Source organism: Manacus candei, unplaced genomic scaffold (genome assembly GCF_025592945.1).
Source record: "Manacus candei isolate 608988 ecotype Guabito, Panama unplaced genomic scaffold, ASM2559294v1 h1tg000007l, whole genome shotgun sequence".
Lineage (NCBI taxonomy): Eukaryota > Metazoa > Chordata > Aves > Passeriformes > Pipridae > Manacus > Manacus candei.
This window is the reverse complement of record NW_026138055.1, coordinates 8,984,148-8,999,467: the sequence shown is the minus strand read 5'-3', so window position 1 is coordinate 8,999,467 and position 15,320 is coordinate 8,984,148. Positions and strand designations below refer to the sequence as shown.

Below are 15,320 nucleotides of genomic sequence, written 5' to 3'. Positions count from 1 at the left end.
AGAATTCCGTCTGGGAACGTGTCGCCCGCTCCTCTTCACGTCCAAGCCTGGCTGAGCACAGCTTAAAATTAAACAATTAAACCCTGTCCTAACTGCCCCAAAGCTCGTCTCAGCTTCAAAATGCTGAAGTGAGATCACAGGGTAAGAGCTGGTTTGGCTTGAAATGTTATTAAACACTGAGTTTCAGACTGGAAAACTCCTGGATTCTTCCAAAGACAACATGAAACAAATAGAAAATATGGCTCCAATTGCTTGTCCTCTGGCAGGGACTTCCCTGGGAGGGTGGTGAGGGACTGGAACAGAATTCCCAGAGGAGCTGTGGCTGCCCCTGGAAGCGTCCAAGGCCACGCTGGAGCAACCTGGGATAGCAGGAGGTGTCGGGGTTGGAACTGGATGAGCTCTAAGCTCCTTTCCCACCCAAACCATCCTGGGATTCCAAGATTCTATGACCAGATTCCATGTTATGCCCACCTCCCCTCCAAAAATCCACCTGTAGACAGAGATGGGCCAGGACAAACGGGAACCTTCACCAGGAGCCTTTTTATTGTGGCATTTTTATGGCAACACAAACACGTTACCAGCCGAGCTGAGCTGCTCCAGGGGTTTGTTATTCCCACTTCCCTGGGCACAGAGGGTTCCTGGGATACACAACCTCCCTCAGAGGGTTTTCAGGGACTCACGAGGTGCACAGAACCTTTTTCCTTCTGGGATGATGGCACCAATGTGGCAAAAGCCAATCCCAAATCACCTCCTGGTCGGGGCACAGCCACGTTGCAGTTCCCAACGCCAGTCACGGAATCCCACAATGGTTTGGGTGGGAAGGGACCTTAAAGCCCATCCAGTTCCAACCCTGACACTTTCCACTCTCCCAGGTTGCTCCAAGGGAATCCAACCCGGCCTTGGACACTCCCAGGACAGTCCCTTGTCCCTAAAACGTCCCTCACCACTTCCCTCTAAAACCCCATTAAATGCTTTTTGCACATTTATTTTAAACTTCTTTTGACAAACAAAGGCAAAACACAGGGGCAGGTTAAGCTCAGCCTAAACCAGCTCCTCCCAGCTTAAAAAAATCTGCTTTATTCCTTCCCAGGCTCTGTATTATCCTTATCTTGACACAACACCACTCCCCCCTCCCAGTTTTTCAGAGACAGCAGCTCCAAAGCCTCACACTTTCTGCCTGAACACTAATGGGGCTTCATATCCTTAACAGAGCTGTCATTGCCCCTCAAAAACCTGTCACTCCAACGTCTCTTTACTCCAACAACCCACCTGAGCATTTTTAAGGCTTTATTCCACAGCAGCCTCAACCACTGTGGGAGCAAGAAAACACTTTCCTTCCTTCCTTCCTTCCCCCCTTCCCTGCTCCTACTTGAAAAGGCAGCTCTGTAAATAACCAGTGAAAAAAAAAACAAACCACCAAAAAAACTACTTCAAATTGGCTTTTTTTTCAAAGGCCCCAGACTTAGCAACGATAAATAAATTATAAGCAGAGTTATGTATTATAAAAAAAAACCCGGAAAGGAGCCGTGATTAATTGGAGCGAGGGATTAATTTCTTGTGAGATGTGACAGGGGGGGGACGTGTTTACTCGTGGAGCCAAGACAAACATCGTACACCTTGTCATCAGTCTGAGGCACAAGGAAAAAAAAACGGGTGCCATCCCCCGGAATATTCCTCTCCCTGGCTTGTCATGATAAATTCCGCTCCGACTGCATAATGACACCCTCCTGCCACTCAGCCAGACGGGAGCCTAACAAAGGGGATTTTGCTTTGAAAACCCTGTGATAAGCTATTTGCTAACTGCTTCTCCTCCCCTCCCCAAAAATCGGAATTTACAATTTAAATCGGGTTAGAGGAGCTGCCAACAGACAGCTCGGGGCTCCGGGGCGGGGAGAGGCTCCGTGAGGTGACCGCAGATGAGGGGGTGGCGCAGAGGCGAAGGGGTCTGGGCAGCCCCCCATTCCTGCAGGAATGGGGTAGGAATGGGGTCATTTATCTGGGATTCTTGTTCCTTTCTGTGTGTCACAGGTGGGGTGGGGTGGGAAGCAGGATGTGGCTCCCCAGAATCCCTGGGAGAAGGTCTTGTGGCGCCGGACTCGGAGAATATTCCCTCTGCCCAACTCCCGGCGCCAAATTCAGGGTCTCCTCCAAGCCTAAAGAAATCCAGGGATTCTCCAAAGCACCGGGGAGAGGATCTTTGATAGGAGTCACGTCCTAATCCCAATTTAGTGGCTCATATTTAGGAAGTGTGGCCGTGCCCATCCTGCCAGGAAGTGCCATCCTGACCCAGCTCCTTCCTGGCACAAAGAATTCCTGTTTGGAAGTGAAGGCAACATCTGATGGACAAACTCTGGAATCATTGCAGTCCCTCCTTAATGGTAGCAAAGGAACAGGAGGAGGATATTTCCAGGGCATGATTTATTACCCACAGCACACATGTATGGTAAAATTAGGGCCTGTGTGCTCCTAAAATGCTCATTTCCTTGGATGCCATGGAATTCCCAATCCCTTTGTGGAAGGATTGATCCCTCCTTGGGACTACAGTGAGCTGGAAGCAATTAGATGCTCTTTAGTTTTTATTAGATGATCTTTAAGGTCCCTTCCAAACCCAAAGCATTCAAGAATGCCATGAGTTCCTAAACTGGATGCAGTGAACGTTTCCCTTTCCAAAGCATCTTTTTGTGGACTATTTAAGGATTTTAGGAAGGAAAACCACAACACATCTGTCCAATGCTAACTGAATATACTCATATAAATAAATATAACCATACATGTGCATAAATGTATTTACACATGCACTGTTTGCCTATAAAAACATGCAGATTCACCCCAAAAAAAGGCTACAAACTCATCCTGCTAAACATTTTTATTCCTGTTCACAATGAACATGTGGTGTTATTGGGTTTTTTTAAAACCTGAATTTAGGGAAAGGGGCAAAGGGAAAAAGGCAGATCTTTTGTTATACCAAACACCCAAATAGACCAGTGGTTGCAGATGCATTTATTGAACACAGTGGTCCATAAATTTCCACACGTGCTCAAAGGAGACATCCAAAAATAAAGGAACGAGACACGCAGAAATACACGGAAAACTGGATCCAGCTGCAAAGGCAAAACCACGGGATTGGACGTGCAACAAATGGCTCCCAGTGCCAGAAAATAAATTGTGGTTGAAAACAAGCTCTGACTTAAAAAAAAGCAAAAAAAAAAAAAAGACAAATCTTACCTGGTAAGGTCTCACTTTGTGGTGGATTTCCTGAATTCCCACCTCTCTCGTCCTCACGTCGCGGCACTGGGAAAAGGGAATCACAGAGGAGACGGTCAGGAAGCTCCGGACCCCAGAGATTTCCGGGCAATGTCAGGTCCAAAACTCCACTGAAACAGCTGCAGGGATGGATTTCAAATGGGGGGGAGCCTTCCCAGATAAAAGGGATCACTGATCCATCCCTGCTCCAGCCCTAATCCAACCGGGAGAGAGGGCTCGGCGCTCAGCGGAAAGACCCGCCGGCAAAAATCGATTTGCTGAGTGGCCATTGTGGCTCACGAGGAAAAGCAGCCTCGGATTCCCAACCAGCAGGGAGAGGAAACATCCCTGGAACAACAGGAGAGGGGAAAAACGGCTTTGGAATCACCCATTGTTGCCCTGCACTGGGAAGGTGGAACGCCGGCAAAATCCGGGCGTCAAATAGAGAGAGTTTGAGTCCCGGCAAAGCTCTCCTTGTTTTTTAAATGGGAGTTGCTCCAGGGGCTCTTCCCGAATATCTGAGTGCAAACATGACCCAGCAGCCACGGAGAGCTGCCAAGGCTTGGGATGAGTCCTGGAAAGGAGTCTCCCCTCCCTCAGAAGTGAGACAGTGGAGGAGAAGAGGCTCAAGTGCTGAAAGATGGGTTGTAACTCGCACAGATTTCGTGGTTTTCAGCAAAACCAATAAAATTTGAGGACTCTGGCACTCGCTCCCATTAGCAAAGACGTTGGGACAGTGTGGGAATTCCTGCTGTGGGAGAGGGTTCATCCAGGTTTTTGTGGGTTTATTGGTGAGCCAGTGCTGAATTTGACCCAGCTTTAGCCAGGAAAGTGCTGCCACAACAGTTTTACCCAAAGCAGCTGAGCTGCAAATGCTCATTTCATTCCACAAGTGCTGCTGGAATTGGAGGGAAGAATCAGGGAATCACGGAATCAGAATGGTTTGGGTGGGAAAGGAGCTTAAAGCTCACCCAGTGCTACCTCCTGCCACAGGCAGGGAAACCTTCCACCAGCCCAGCTTGCTCAGAGCTCCACCCAGCTTCACCTTGGGCACTTCCAGGGATGGGGCAGCCACAGCTTCTCTGGGAATTGCATCCCAGGGCCTCAGCACCCTCACAAGGAAGAATTTCTCCCCAGTATCCCGTCTAGCCCTGCCCTCTGTCACTTTAGAGACATTAATAACCTCCACCAGTGGGTTAAAATTGCTCCGACAGCACCAACACCCACCTGCCCCTGTAATTCCAAAAGCCAGACATTTAAGCCAGGGAAGGAACGTGTGACAATCCAATTCCCACAGAAACTCAGAGCAGTGGGAACAAGCTCAGCTCTGCCTCGTGCCCTGTCTCCGAGTGCTTTTAAATTCCATTATTGGTATAAAGCCAAGATCTCACAAAATAATAGGGAAAACGGGGGGGGTTGTGTCTGGGTTTTGGAGTGGGGTGTGATAAACCCAGGGTTCAGTGTTGTATTGGGATTCTACAGCATGGAATCATGGAATTGTTAAGGTTGGAAAAGCCCTCTGAGGTCACTGAATGCAACCGTCCCCCAGCACTGCCAAGGCCACCCCAAGGGCCACATCCACAGGGATTTTAAATCCCTCCAGGGATGTGGAATCCACCCCTGCCCTGGGCAGCTGTGCCAGGGCTGGACAACCCTTCCCATGAAGGGATCATTCCCAATATCCAACCTAAACCTCCCCTGGCACAGCTGGAGGTTGTTTCCTCTCCTCCTGTCCCTTGTTCCCTGGGAGCAGAGCCCGACCCTTCCCTGGATCCATCAGGGAGTTGCAGAGCCAGAAGGTGCTCCCTGATCCCTCTTTTCTCCAGGCTGAGCCCCCCGCCGCTCCCTCAGCTGCTCCTGCTGCTCCAGCCCCTTCCCTGCTCCGTTCCCTTCCCTGGACACGCTCCAGCCTCTCCATATCTCCCATTTTTGGGAGTGTCCCAGAGCTGCCCCCAGCCCTGGAGGTGCCCCAGCAGTGCCAGCACAGGGGGACAATCCCTTCCCTGCTCCTGCTGCCACACCAGGGCTGGCACAGCCCTTGGCCCCCTTGCCCACCTGGGTTTGTGTCCAGCACCTCCAGGGCCTTTCCCATCTTTCCAGCCACTCTTCCCCGGGCCTGGAACATTCCATGGGGTTGTGGTGACCCACGAGCAATTCCCGGCACGTGGCCTTGTTGCCCCTCACTCCGTTGGCCTTGGCCCCTCAATCCCATGGATCCAGCCTGTCCAGCTCCCTCTGTAGATGATCCTGATCTCCAGCAGATCCACATCCCACCCAACTCGCTGCCACCTCTGCCTGAGGGTGCCTCGATCCCAGACCATCCGTGAGGATTAAACGGGACTGTTCCCAGCGCTGAGCCCTGGGGAACCACCAGTGACCTGCTCCAGTTGGAAGCAAACTCCTCCCTGCTTTCCAATTTCCAGCCGCACAAACAGCCCAGAAAAAAGGGGAGGAACGTCCACTCCTCGTTTAGAACCCCAGACCTGAGGAGTGACCGTGTGTTTTGGGATTTTCCTTTGAAATTCCACGTCCCAACTGCGCATCTCCACCCGCGGTCGGCGTCGGGCAATCCCTGGTCCCTGGGACCTCCAACAAAAATCCTCAACAACCACAGACACAAAGCTGATCCCCATCCCTCAAATATTCCCTGAGGATGGATTCCAGAGCTGGTGAACTGCCTGCTCTTCGCCATCGAGACGGCAAATACATGAGATTCCCCCAAGCCCCCTACGAGACACGGGATTCCTACAAGGCCTTTTCCTCTCTTTCTCCAACCCGGGAAGCAGGAGGGCAAAGCCTATTTATAGCTTTCTCCTCTGACCCATGGAGAGCACAGCAGTTCCCTCGCATTCCGAGCCGTGCTGCAGCAGATTGTTCGGATCCTGCTCCCGGCAGCTGCCGAGTTTCTGCCTCACTAAATTAAAGCCCACAATCATCTGCCCAGCAGAGACATTTCCAGAGCGTGGCTCCTCTCAAAGCCACACTTCCAAGCCCTTTAACGCTCCAGCTGAGCCCCTCGGTGCCGTGGATCGGCTCTCCCAGCTTTTCCAGCTGGTCCCGGCCGGGTTCGGCGGCAAAGCCGGGGAGGAGGTTCCACCAAGGAGCCCCGGAGAGCCCAATTCCAGAGGCTTCCCTCCCCTACCGGGATTTGAAGTGGAACGGCGGCGGGAGGGATGGAAGCTCCTCGCGGATGGCAGAGCTCTCTGCCAAATCCTGGAGAGAGAGGCTGGGAGGAATGATTGAAGGAGAAAAGTCCAGGGCAGCAGCTTAAGGAGAGAGATTAAGCGGGATGGAAAGCCCAGCTGGGAGGAAAAGAGCCTGGAGTTTCTTCCCTCGCCTTTCCTGACTGCAAGATCCAAGCGGGATGGCACAGGCAGCAGGGAGTTAGATGTAGCCTGGAGGATTATCCCTGTTAAATCCCAAAAAACACGGGTCAGTGGCACAGATTGATGTGGGAATCCAGGGATAGGGGCAGCAGTAGGGGAATTTACAATTCCTGGATGCAGCAGTGCCTGAAAAGCTCTTTAAGGAAAGGGGAGCTGGGAAGAGGGAGAGCTAAATCCTCACAGGGATCCACGGAAAAGTCGTGGTGGGGATGTGCCCCTGCCCACATGCCAGGACACCAGAGCAATCAAAGCCCTTTGGAAGTGAATCACAAAATCATGGAATGGTTTGGGTTGGAAGGGACAGCAAAGAGCAGCTCATTCCACCCCCTGCCATGGGCAGGGACACCTCCCACTATCCCAGGTTGCTCCAACCTGGCCTTGGACACTCCCAGGGATCCAGGGGCAGCCACAGCTTCTCTGGGAATTCCAGACCAGCCCCTCCCCACCCTCCCAGCCAACAATTCCTTCCCAATCTCCCATCTCTCCCTGCCCTCTGGCACTGGGAAGCCATTCCCTGTGTCCTGTCCCTCCAGCCCTTGTCCCCAGTCCCTCTCCAGCTCTCCTGGAGCCACTTTAGGCACTGGAAGGGGCTCCAAGCTCTCCCTGGAGCTCAGGGTTTTCCTTGAATTCCTTGGAGCTGCATCCCACAGGATTTGTCTGATGGGAAACTGAGAACCCCAGCCTGGAACCATCCCAGCTTCATGGAATCATCAAATCCCAGCAGGGTTTGGGTGGGAAGGGACCTTAAACACCATCCAGTTCCACCCCCTGCCATGGGCAGGGACACCTCCCACTATCCCAAGTTGCTCCAAGCCCCCTCCAACCTGGCCTTGGACATTTCCAGGGATCCAGGGGCAGCCACAGCTCCTCCGGGCACCCTCAGTGGGTGGAACATTCTCAGGAAACACGGGGTTTGTGCCACGTTTCGTTCAGGAAGTGGGACATCCCAAAAGAAAAAGGGCATTAACTTTCCAGGAGGGGCTTTGGGAGTTTGGGAGGGAGGTTTAAACAGTGGGCAGGGGCAGAGCAGAGCAGGAGGAACACTGGGAAAAGGCTGGGAATCCATCCTTCCTGGCTGCCAACACAAATCCAATTCCTTCCCCTCCCCCCTCCCCCGTGTTTTTATCAGAAATATCAGGAATATCAAGACTCCTTTTGTTTGTGCTGAAACCTCTCCTGCAAGATTCCACTGAGAGCCTTCCTTCCAATTGCTCCAGCCAGCGGAGTGCGTGGGAAAAGGGAAAAGGAAGGAGAGTTTCCAACTGCATCGATCACAAAGGAACCTTTCCTGCCTCCTCTCTTCGATTTCGGGCTCCCAAAAAAAAAAAATGGAATATCCCAAACTAGTTACCAGGGATGGGGGTGAAAGTGCTGAACTAAAAGTCACCCAAACAAAACTAAAAAAGTCACCCAAACAAACACAGTTTTATAATGATCCCAGAAGGATCGTTAAAGTGCTTTTTTTTAGTCATTAAGTTGTTTGTGGTTTTTTTTCTCAAAGCCCTTCCCGGGATTTTTTTTTTACCTGTGTCCCAAGATCCTTCATCCTGGCCAAGGCGAGTTCCCTCAGGTTGCCGTGCTCCACCCCAGAGCTCACCAGTGGCATGGGGATATCCCTGCATGGAAAAGGAAAAGAGAACCCTTTAAACAACCCCATGGGCAGGGAAGACACCACAAAGCTACCTAAGCCGAGATCCCAAACAACAGATCCCAGAATTCCTCAGAATTCCCTTGTTTTTGAGCCCTTGGTTGAATAAAATGGGTAAAACACAACTAAGAGCAGGAGGAAAATGGAGGGGAAATGCTACAGATTTTATTTAGGTAAAAAAAAATGTAATATAAAAGTTGGTTTTAGGGATTAAAAAATTAAAGGTATAAAAATCGTGATTTTGTTCTCAGTTCTTGGGAATCTGGGGGGAAAAAAAAAAAAAGATCATCCAGCTGAGGTTCCACCTTTTTCTAGGAGTCCAGGTCGGATGTTCTTCGTGGAATCTGCTGCTGGAAAACCAGTAATTTGGAACCAGTTCTGCAGTTTGGGAGCTGAACATCCAGCAGGGAAAATCCATCGGGATTATAACTTCTCTATGTTGGGATTTTAGTTGCTTAAAAGCCAAAAAGTTCTGCTCAGGAAAGGATTTGCAGCGGCCAGAGAGTCCAGGCCCTTCCCATGGGAATGTAAATCGGGAGTCTGGAAATGGCAGGACTCCTTCCTTCGGTTTTCCAAGGGAAAGCACCGATGGAATTTGAAGGCAAGGCCGGGTTTGGCCTCTGTGCTGCCTCCCAGGGCAGTTTGTCCTGCTGGAGAGGACCAAAGCAGGACACCACCCCTCAGGGAAGGCAGGATTTAGGCATCCAGAGCAGGCTGGGAAGGAACCACTGGGATTGCTGGTGCATCCAAACCCCTTGGATCTTCCACGGGGAAAATCAGGACAACACAAACACGGGAGACACTCAGCAAACTGGGCTCAAACATTCCCTGGTGAGCATTCCCCCTTTTCCTTTATCCCTGCAAGACTCAGAATCATTCCCTGATTCCCCCCAATCAGGGAATTGCTGATGGAATTAGCTTAATTGGATCGGTGGATCCATCAGACACCCGACACCAACGTGTTAATGGATCCATCCAGTTCCCTGTGGAACTGCTTTCACACCATTAACAATTCCTATGGTTGGCAATTCCTATTTGGAGCATTTTTTTCCCTATTTTTAGCAATTCCTACTTTTTCATCTTATCAAAGATAAAGGTCTCCAAGGGTCTCCTCCCAAAGGTCTGATCCTTGTGCTGCTCCAGCCTCTGCAAGTCCGAGATGTTGGCAAGGGGGGTAAGGAAAGGAGCTTTTCTTTACTGTAGGGAATAAAAAGAAGGGCTGGAAAAGACCTTAAAGCTCATAAATCCATGGGCTGGGACACCTCCCACTAGCCCAGGTTGCTCCAAGCCCCGTCCAACCTGGCCTTGGACACTCCCAGGGATCCAGGGGCAGCCACAGCTTCTCTGGGCAACCTGTGCCAGGGCCTTTCCACCCTCCCAGCCAACAATTCCTTCCCAATATCCCACCTCTCCCTGCCCTCTGGCACTGGGAAGTCATTCCCTGTGTCCTGTCCCTCCAGCCCTTGTCCTCAGTCCCTCTCCAGCTCTCCTGGAGCCCCTTTAGGCTCTGGAAGGGGCTCCAAGCTCTTCCTGGAGCTCAGGGTTTTCCTTTTATTCCTTGGAGCTGCATCCCACAGGATTTGTCTGATGGGAAAGTGAGAATTCCAGCCTGGAGCCATCCCAGCTTCATGGAATTATCAAATCCCATCAGGGTTTGGGTGGGAAGGGACCTTAAACACCATCCAGTTCCACCCCCTGTCATGGGCAGGGACACCTCCCACTATCCCAAGTTGCTCCAAGCCCCATCCAGCCTGGCCTTGGACACTCCCAGGGATCCAGGGGCAGCCACAGCTTCTCTGGGAATTCCTTTCTGGCCCCTCACCACCCCCACAGCCAAGAATTCCCAATATCTAATCCCAATATCTCATCTAAACCTACTCTCAGTTTAAAGCTGTTCCCCCTTGTCCTTGTCATTCCACACCCTTGTCCTTGTCATTCCATACCCTTGTATTCCATTCCCTCTCCAGCTTTCCTGTCGGGATAACCTGCTGTCTGGGCATGAGCTGAATCTGAAAGCACTGTGGAAAGAGAGCCTGGAAAGGGAAGCTGTGAAGGAAGGTGGACTCGTGGAGATGGAAAGGGCCTGGGATGCAGCAGAGAACGAGGGAAAAGTCGCTCCCGTTGTTGGGAACAGCCCGTGGATGTTTTCAGAAACCTTGGCTTCGTTCATTATCCTGTTCCTGAGTCACACAACGGCCCTGGAAGCAGTTCAGATCCAAGTAATAACTCCTGGGCTCCGCTCTGGAGGTGTAAAAATCACCATGGACCCGTTCCAGCTGCCACAAGCCGGGAAGCGGGAAAACCACTCCAGGATATCCCAACTGACAGTGGGATGGCAGCTGGAAAGGGGGCTCAGGGCGACAGCACACCAAGCAAAGCCTTTTCCAGGCCTGAATTCCTCAGGAAAAGACCTGCTGGGCTGCCATCCTTGAGGAATAAACCTGCTGGATTTAGATGCAATGCTGCGGAGACGGCACCAGGAACGAGCTACTCCTCGGGATCTCTGTCCTGACCAAAAATTCCCACATTCCTGCCTTGTTTCACTCCAGGCTACTCCTAATTTTCGTGTTCTCTGCCCAAATCAATGTTCCTGTTTCTTAAAAGGTAATTCCTTTAAAAGGTAATTCCTTTAAAAGGTAATTCCTTTAAAAGGTAATTTCTTAAAATGTTCCCTGCCCGTGGCAGGGTGTTGGAACGGGATGAGTTTTAAGGTCCATTCCAACCCGAACTGTTCTGTGATTCCACGATTTTCCTTCTCTCAGAGGTCGTTTATGTCCACATCTATCCTTCCAAAAAAAGACTGATGCTGCCCTGCACGTATTCCCACAGTTCATTCTCGAAGATGGGGCTTATTCCACACAAGGCATTCCCAAAGCCTGCTCCGACTGCTGCATCGACGCTTCCATCTCTAAATGGAGTTATCCTGAAAAAAATGCTTTTCAGGGCTGCATTCCCCAGTGGTTCATCCTATTCCAGACCAGGACATTAAGAACTTTTCCTCCTCTGTTATGGTGATCCCAGGATTTACAGCAAAACCCCCCCGGAGTTTGATGCCCAACTTCCCTGACCTGCATCTCATCCCATCTCCCACTCCAGCTTTGCCACCAGCAGATCCTCCCCCTTCCAGGGATGCTTCCCAGCCCTCCAAGGTTTCCTCAATGCCTTATTCTTTTCTGTGCCACTGTAAATTCACACAATTTTGAACAAGGTTAGTTTTTAAATGGGTATTTTAGAAATTCCACCGTTATCCCTGAATCCAGAATTTCTTGGTCAGAGCTTCCCAGCGTTTCTTGCCTTTGGCCACTTCCTTCTCTGACACATTTCTTGGCTTATCCCCACTTTGTCACCCTTCCAATCAGGCACAAAAGCAAATTCTTTGGAGAAACCCAGGCAGGTGAGGTCTCATTCCTCACTCTCCTCTTGGAGAGCACAGGATTGGAACCGATTCCAACTCACGGAGCCGGGAGCCAATGGAGTATTGTCTGTGCATGCAAAAATAGGGAAGTGTTTACAACCTCCCTTCCTATTATCAGGCAGATTTAGGAGATAATAGAAGCAAAATAACCCAGGGAAGACCCCACACTGCTAATGGAATGATTATCCATAATTCCGGGAGGTGGGTGCTGGGAATAATGGCGCCACCACGGAACGTTCCCGAAAACCCTGCAACGCCCACGGGGAGAGAGAGGAAGTCTCCACAGCCAGAAAAATGACACAGCTCACAGCTCCTGCCACAAAGAGAGGAATGTTCCCCCACAGCCAAGAGGCAATTATCCCTCAGGATCATTAAAGGGCTGCGTCCCAGGCTCTCGTCTGGCTGCCGGAGGAAGCGGAGCCTCCAGAAATTTCTGGACATGGAGTTCCACCTAAAGAGCTCCTCATCCTCCTCGGCCTCTCCCGGCCTGAAGAGGTTTTAAAGCAAAAAAAAAAACCAAACCCTGAAGCAGTTTTAAAGACCTTTAGTGAATTAATGATTGAGGCTATGAGAAATAATGAAAGGCTGAGTCAGATCTCGCTGCAAAGGTCCGGATCCCTCCGAGCGCAGCAAATCCGCAGGCATGGAAAATTACCTCTGGACACGGTACACGCGAGTCCAAGGGGGGACAAGGGCCAGGATTCGGGCCACCAGATCCACCAGGGTGCTGGGGGGGTAGCTCTTGTATCTCCCAGTTTTCCAGAGCTCGTACAGGCCGGTGCCACGGATCACCAGGGTCGGGTAGAGCTTCATCCCGTCGGGGCGAAAAGCGGGATTCTCGAAAAACTCCTGCAGGAACGGAACAGAAAAAAAAAAAAATGGGAGTCAGGGCAAAAGAAAGAAACTACGTTTCTTCCCCGAGCTTCGAACAAAACTGATTTCCAGAGGGGTTTTTGCAAAAGGTAATTTTAAGTGCGTTTGAAGAATTCCTGGGTTGGGAGCGTTTATCAGCTCGCGGCGGGTTTGGAAACGAGAGGAGCGTGTTCTGGGTTTGGAAAAAAAAAAAAAAAAAGACATTAAGGGAGGAAAAAAAAAATAAAATTAATCCACATGGCAACACCGAGAGAGTCAAATCTGTGCCTTGCTCGTACCTTTCAGCAGGAATTCAATAGATATTGCAGCATTTATTGTAACAGACTGTGCTCGGAATTAGAACAATAGGAATGAGGGTACTTATCTCCCATCTCAGCAGGGCCACACTTAGAGATTAATCAATGTGTCTGGGCCACATCATTTGAATAGCAATGAAGAAAAACAGATTTATTCTGCAATGATGTTCTCAACAGGCCCAGGGAAACGGCAGGATGAAGTGCAGCTCCTGCTTTATTCCGTTCTGCGCCGCCAACGGAGCGGCTCCGGCTCGCGTGTCGGGGTTTTTTTCCGCAGATTAAATTTCCAGTGATGACAATTAAAATAAAATCACTTGCAAAGGGGAGAAAAAAAATAAACTCCAAAGGCCCCCCCCCCGAACCAAGCAAGCATTAAATTGAGTTAAGTGATGACACGGCCTCGCTGCAACGGGATCCGCAGGCCGGGGCTCAGGTTGGATTAGACCGTGGAACACTTGATATCCATGGCTTGATCTCTCTCTCCAGCATGGGATTCTCACAGGAATAAAAACCCACACAGGTTTGTTAAGGTGAGTTAATGGTTGGTGTGTGGTCTCACCAGTTGCTGCTGAAGTGCTTCACCAGTTATCCGGAATCATGGAATGGTTTGGGTGGGAAGGGACTGTAAAGCTCATCCAGTTCCAACCCCGACATCTCCCACTATCCCAGGTTGCTCCAAGACCCCTCCAACCTGGCCTTGGACACTTCCAGGGATCCAGGGGCAGCCACAGCTTCTCTGGGAAATCCATCCCAGCCTGTCAGCACCCTCCCAGCCAACAATTCCTTCCCAATCTCCCATCTCTCCCTGCCCTCTGCCAGTGGGAAGCCATTCCCTGTGTCCTGTCCCTCCAACCCTTGTCCCCAGTCCCTCTCCAGTTCTCGTGGAGCCCCTTTAGGCTCTGAAAAGGGTCCAAGGTCAAACTGGATCCTTCTCTTCTCCAGGCTGGACACCCCCAGCTCTCCCAGCCTGTCTTCATTCCCGTGGCCCCGACCCACTCGGATAATTTGCTACATTTCCCACTCCTGGCATGTGTTAAACCCTCCCTTCAACAAGACAAAACCCACCAAAATGGACCTCCTCACACTCCAGGGGATGCTGGATCCACCACCCAGATGGGAAGGAGGTCAGAGATGTGGCAGGACCACGGCAGCCCAGGTTGTTCCTGACTCTCTCTCTCCCAGCCCAAGCCAGCGCCAGCTCCAGCAGCCCCCGCCCCTGGCATTCCAGGGACACCCTGGGCAGCTCCAGGGAAACACAGAGCTGGGAGCCAAGCCAGCTGGAAAACAGAAACAGGGAAAGAACAGCTTTTCCAGGCAGATCAACCTCCAGAGTCATTAGGACACAGCCTTACAGAGAGATGGGGACAGCTGAAGCAGTTAAGAAACCAAACAAGATCTAGATCAGGGATAAAGTCACGGAATCATGGAATGGTTGGGTTGGAAGGGACCTTAAAGTTCTTCCAGTTCCTGACACCTTCCGCTATCCCAGGTTGCTCCAAGCCCTGTCCAACCTGGCCTTGGACACTTCCAGGGATCCAGGGGCAGCCACAGCTTCTCTGAGCAACCCGTGCCAGGGCCTCCCCATCCTCATCCCAAACAATTCCTTCCCCATATCTAACCCTAAAATCATCACCAGCTGTAGGGACAGGACACAAATGACTCATTTGAGGCCCTCTGGGCTGGCTGGTGCTGCAGCTCCAGGGGCAGGAGATGGGATGGATCTATGCCCCACCCACACTTCCAGCTCCCAGCCTCATGCCAGCTCGGATTCCTGATGGATCCTTGACCGGGATGAGTCACCTCACTAATGTGACAGAACCCAACACGTGTTTTTTTGGGGAGAATCCTCTTGTTTTGTTGGGCTGGGTTGGAGAACCCAGCTGGGTTATGGAGAATGCAGAGTTGGAAGGGATCCATGAGAATCATGGAGTCCAACTCCCAGTAAGGAACCGAGGTCAGAAACGGGATCTGGCAGCAGGAGACCGTCACCTCTGTTTAACGGATCTCCTGAAAACATGGGAATTCCCCTCTGCTCCAAGGGTTCAGGCTGATTTCCAGGTGGGTCCAGTGGCTGTCAAGGAAGGCTGGCATTCCCTGCCCTTGGCTGACCACCAATCCCACTCCTGAGGAGCATCCGATGCTCCAGACGCAAAGAGAGAGGGAAAACACAAATCCCTGCCCTGATTCTGAAGCCGGGCAGGTGCAGTGGGTGCGTAACACGAAGCCGTACGAGGTCAGAGAAGCGATTCCGAGTCCTCTTGTTCCCTAAACAACCCACACGGCCCGAACTCCACCTTCCGTGGGCGGAAAACAAAGGAGGAATGAGAAGATGGTGCGTGAGGGGACTGCTCTGACCAAGGACATTAAGGAAAGGAAGCGACGTTGCTCCTCCAACGAGGTACAAGAGGTACCTCAGCCACTCCAGCGGGGGAAAACAAGGGCTCCCAGCGAGGTCGTGT

The 15,320-nt window shown here is 51.3% G+C and overlaps 1 protein-coding gene across 1 annotated transcript in view; it reads right to left on the bottom strand.

The window, feature by feature from the left end:
- The window catches only part of ELP3 (elongator acetyltransferase complex subunit 3), a 91,832-nt gene that overhangs the window by 24,397 nt on the left and 52,115 nt on the right, over window positions 1-15,320 (bottom strand). Inside the window, exons 10-12 of the mRNA XM_051812475.1 lie at window positions 12,348-12,541; window positions 8,155-8,245; window positions 3,226-3,291 (exon numbers count right to left, since the gene is read on the bottom strand). Coding sequence (XP_051668435.1) covers window positions 3,226-3,291; window positions 8,155-8,245; window positions 12,348-12,541 — 351 coding nt within the window. The remainder of the gene's footprint in view (window positions 1-3,225; window positions 3,292-8,154; window positions 8,246-12,347; window positions 12,542-15,320) is intronic.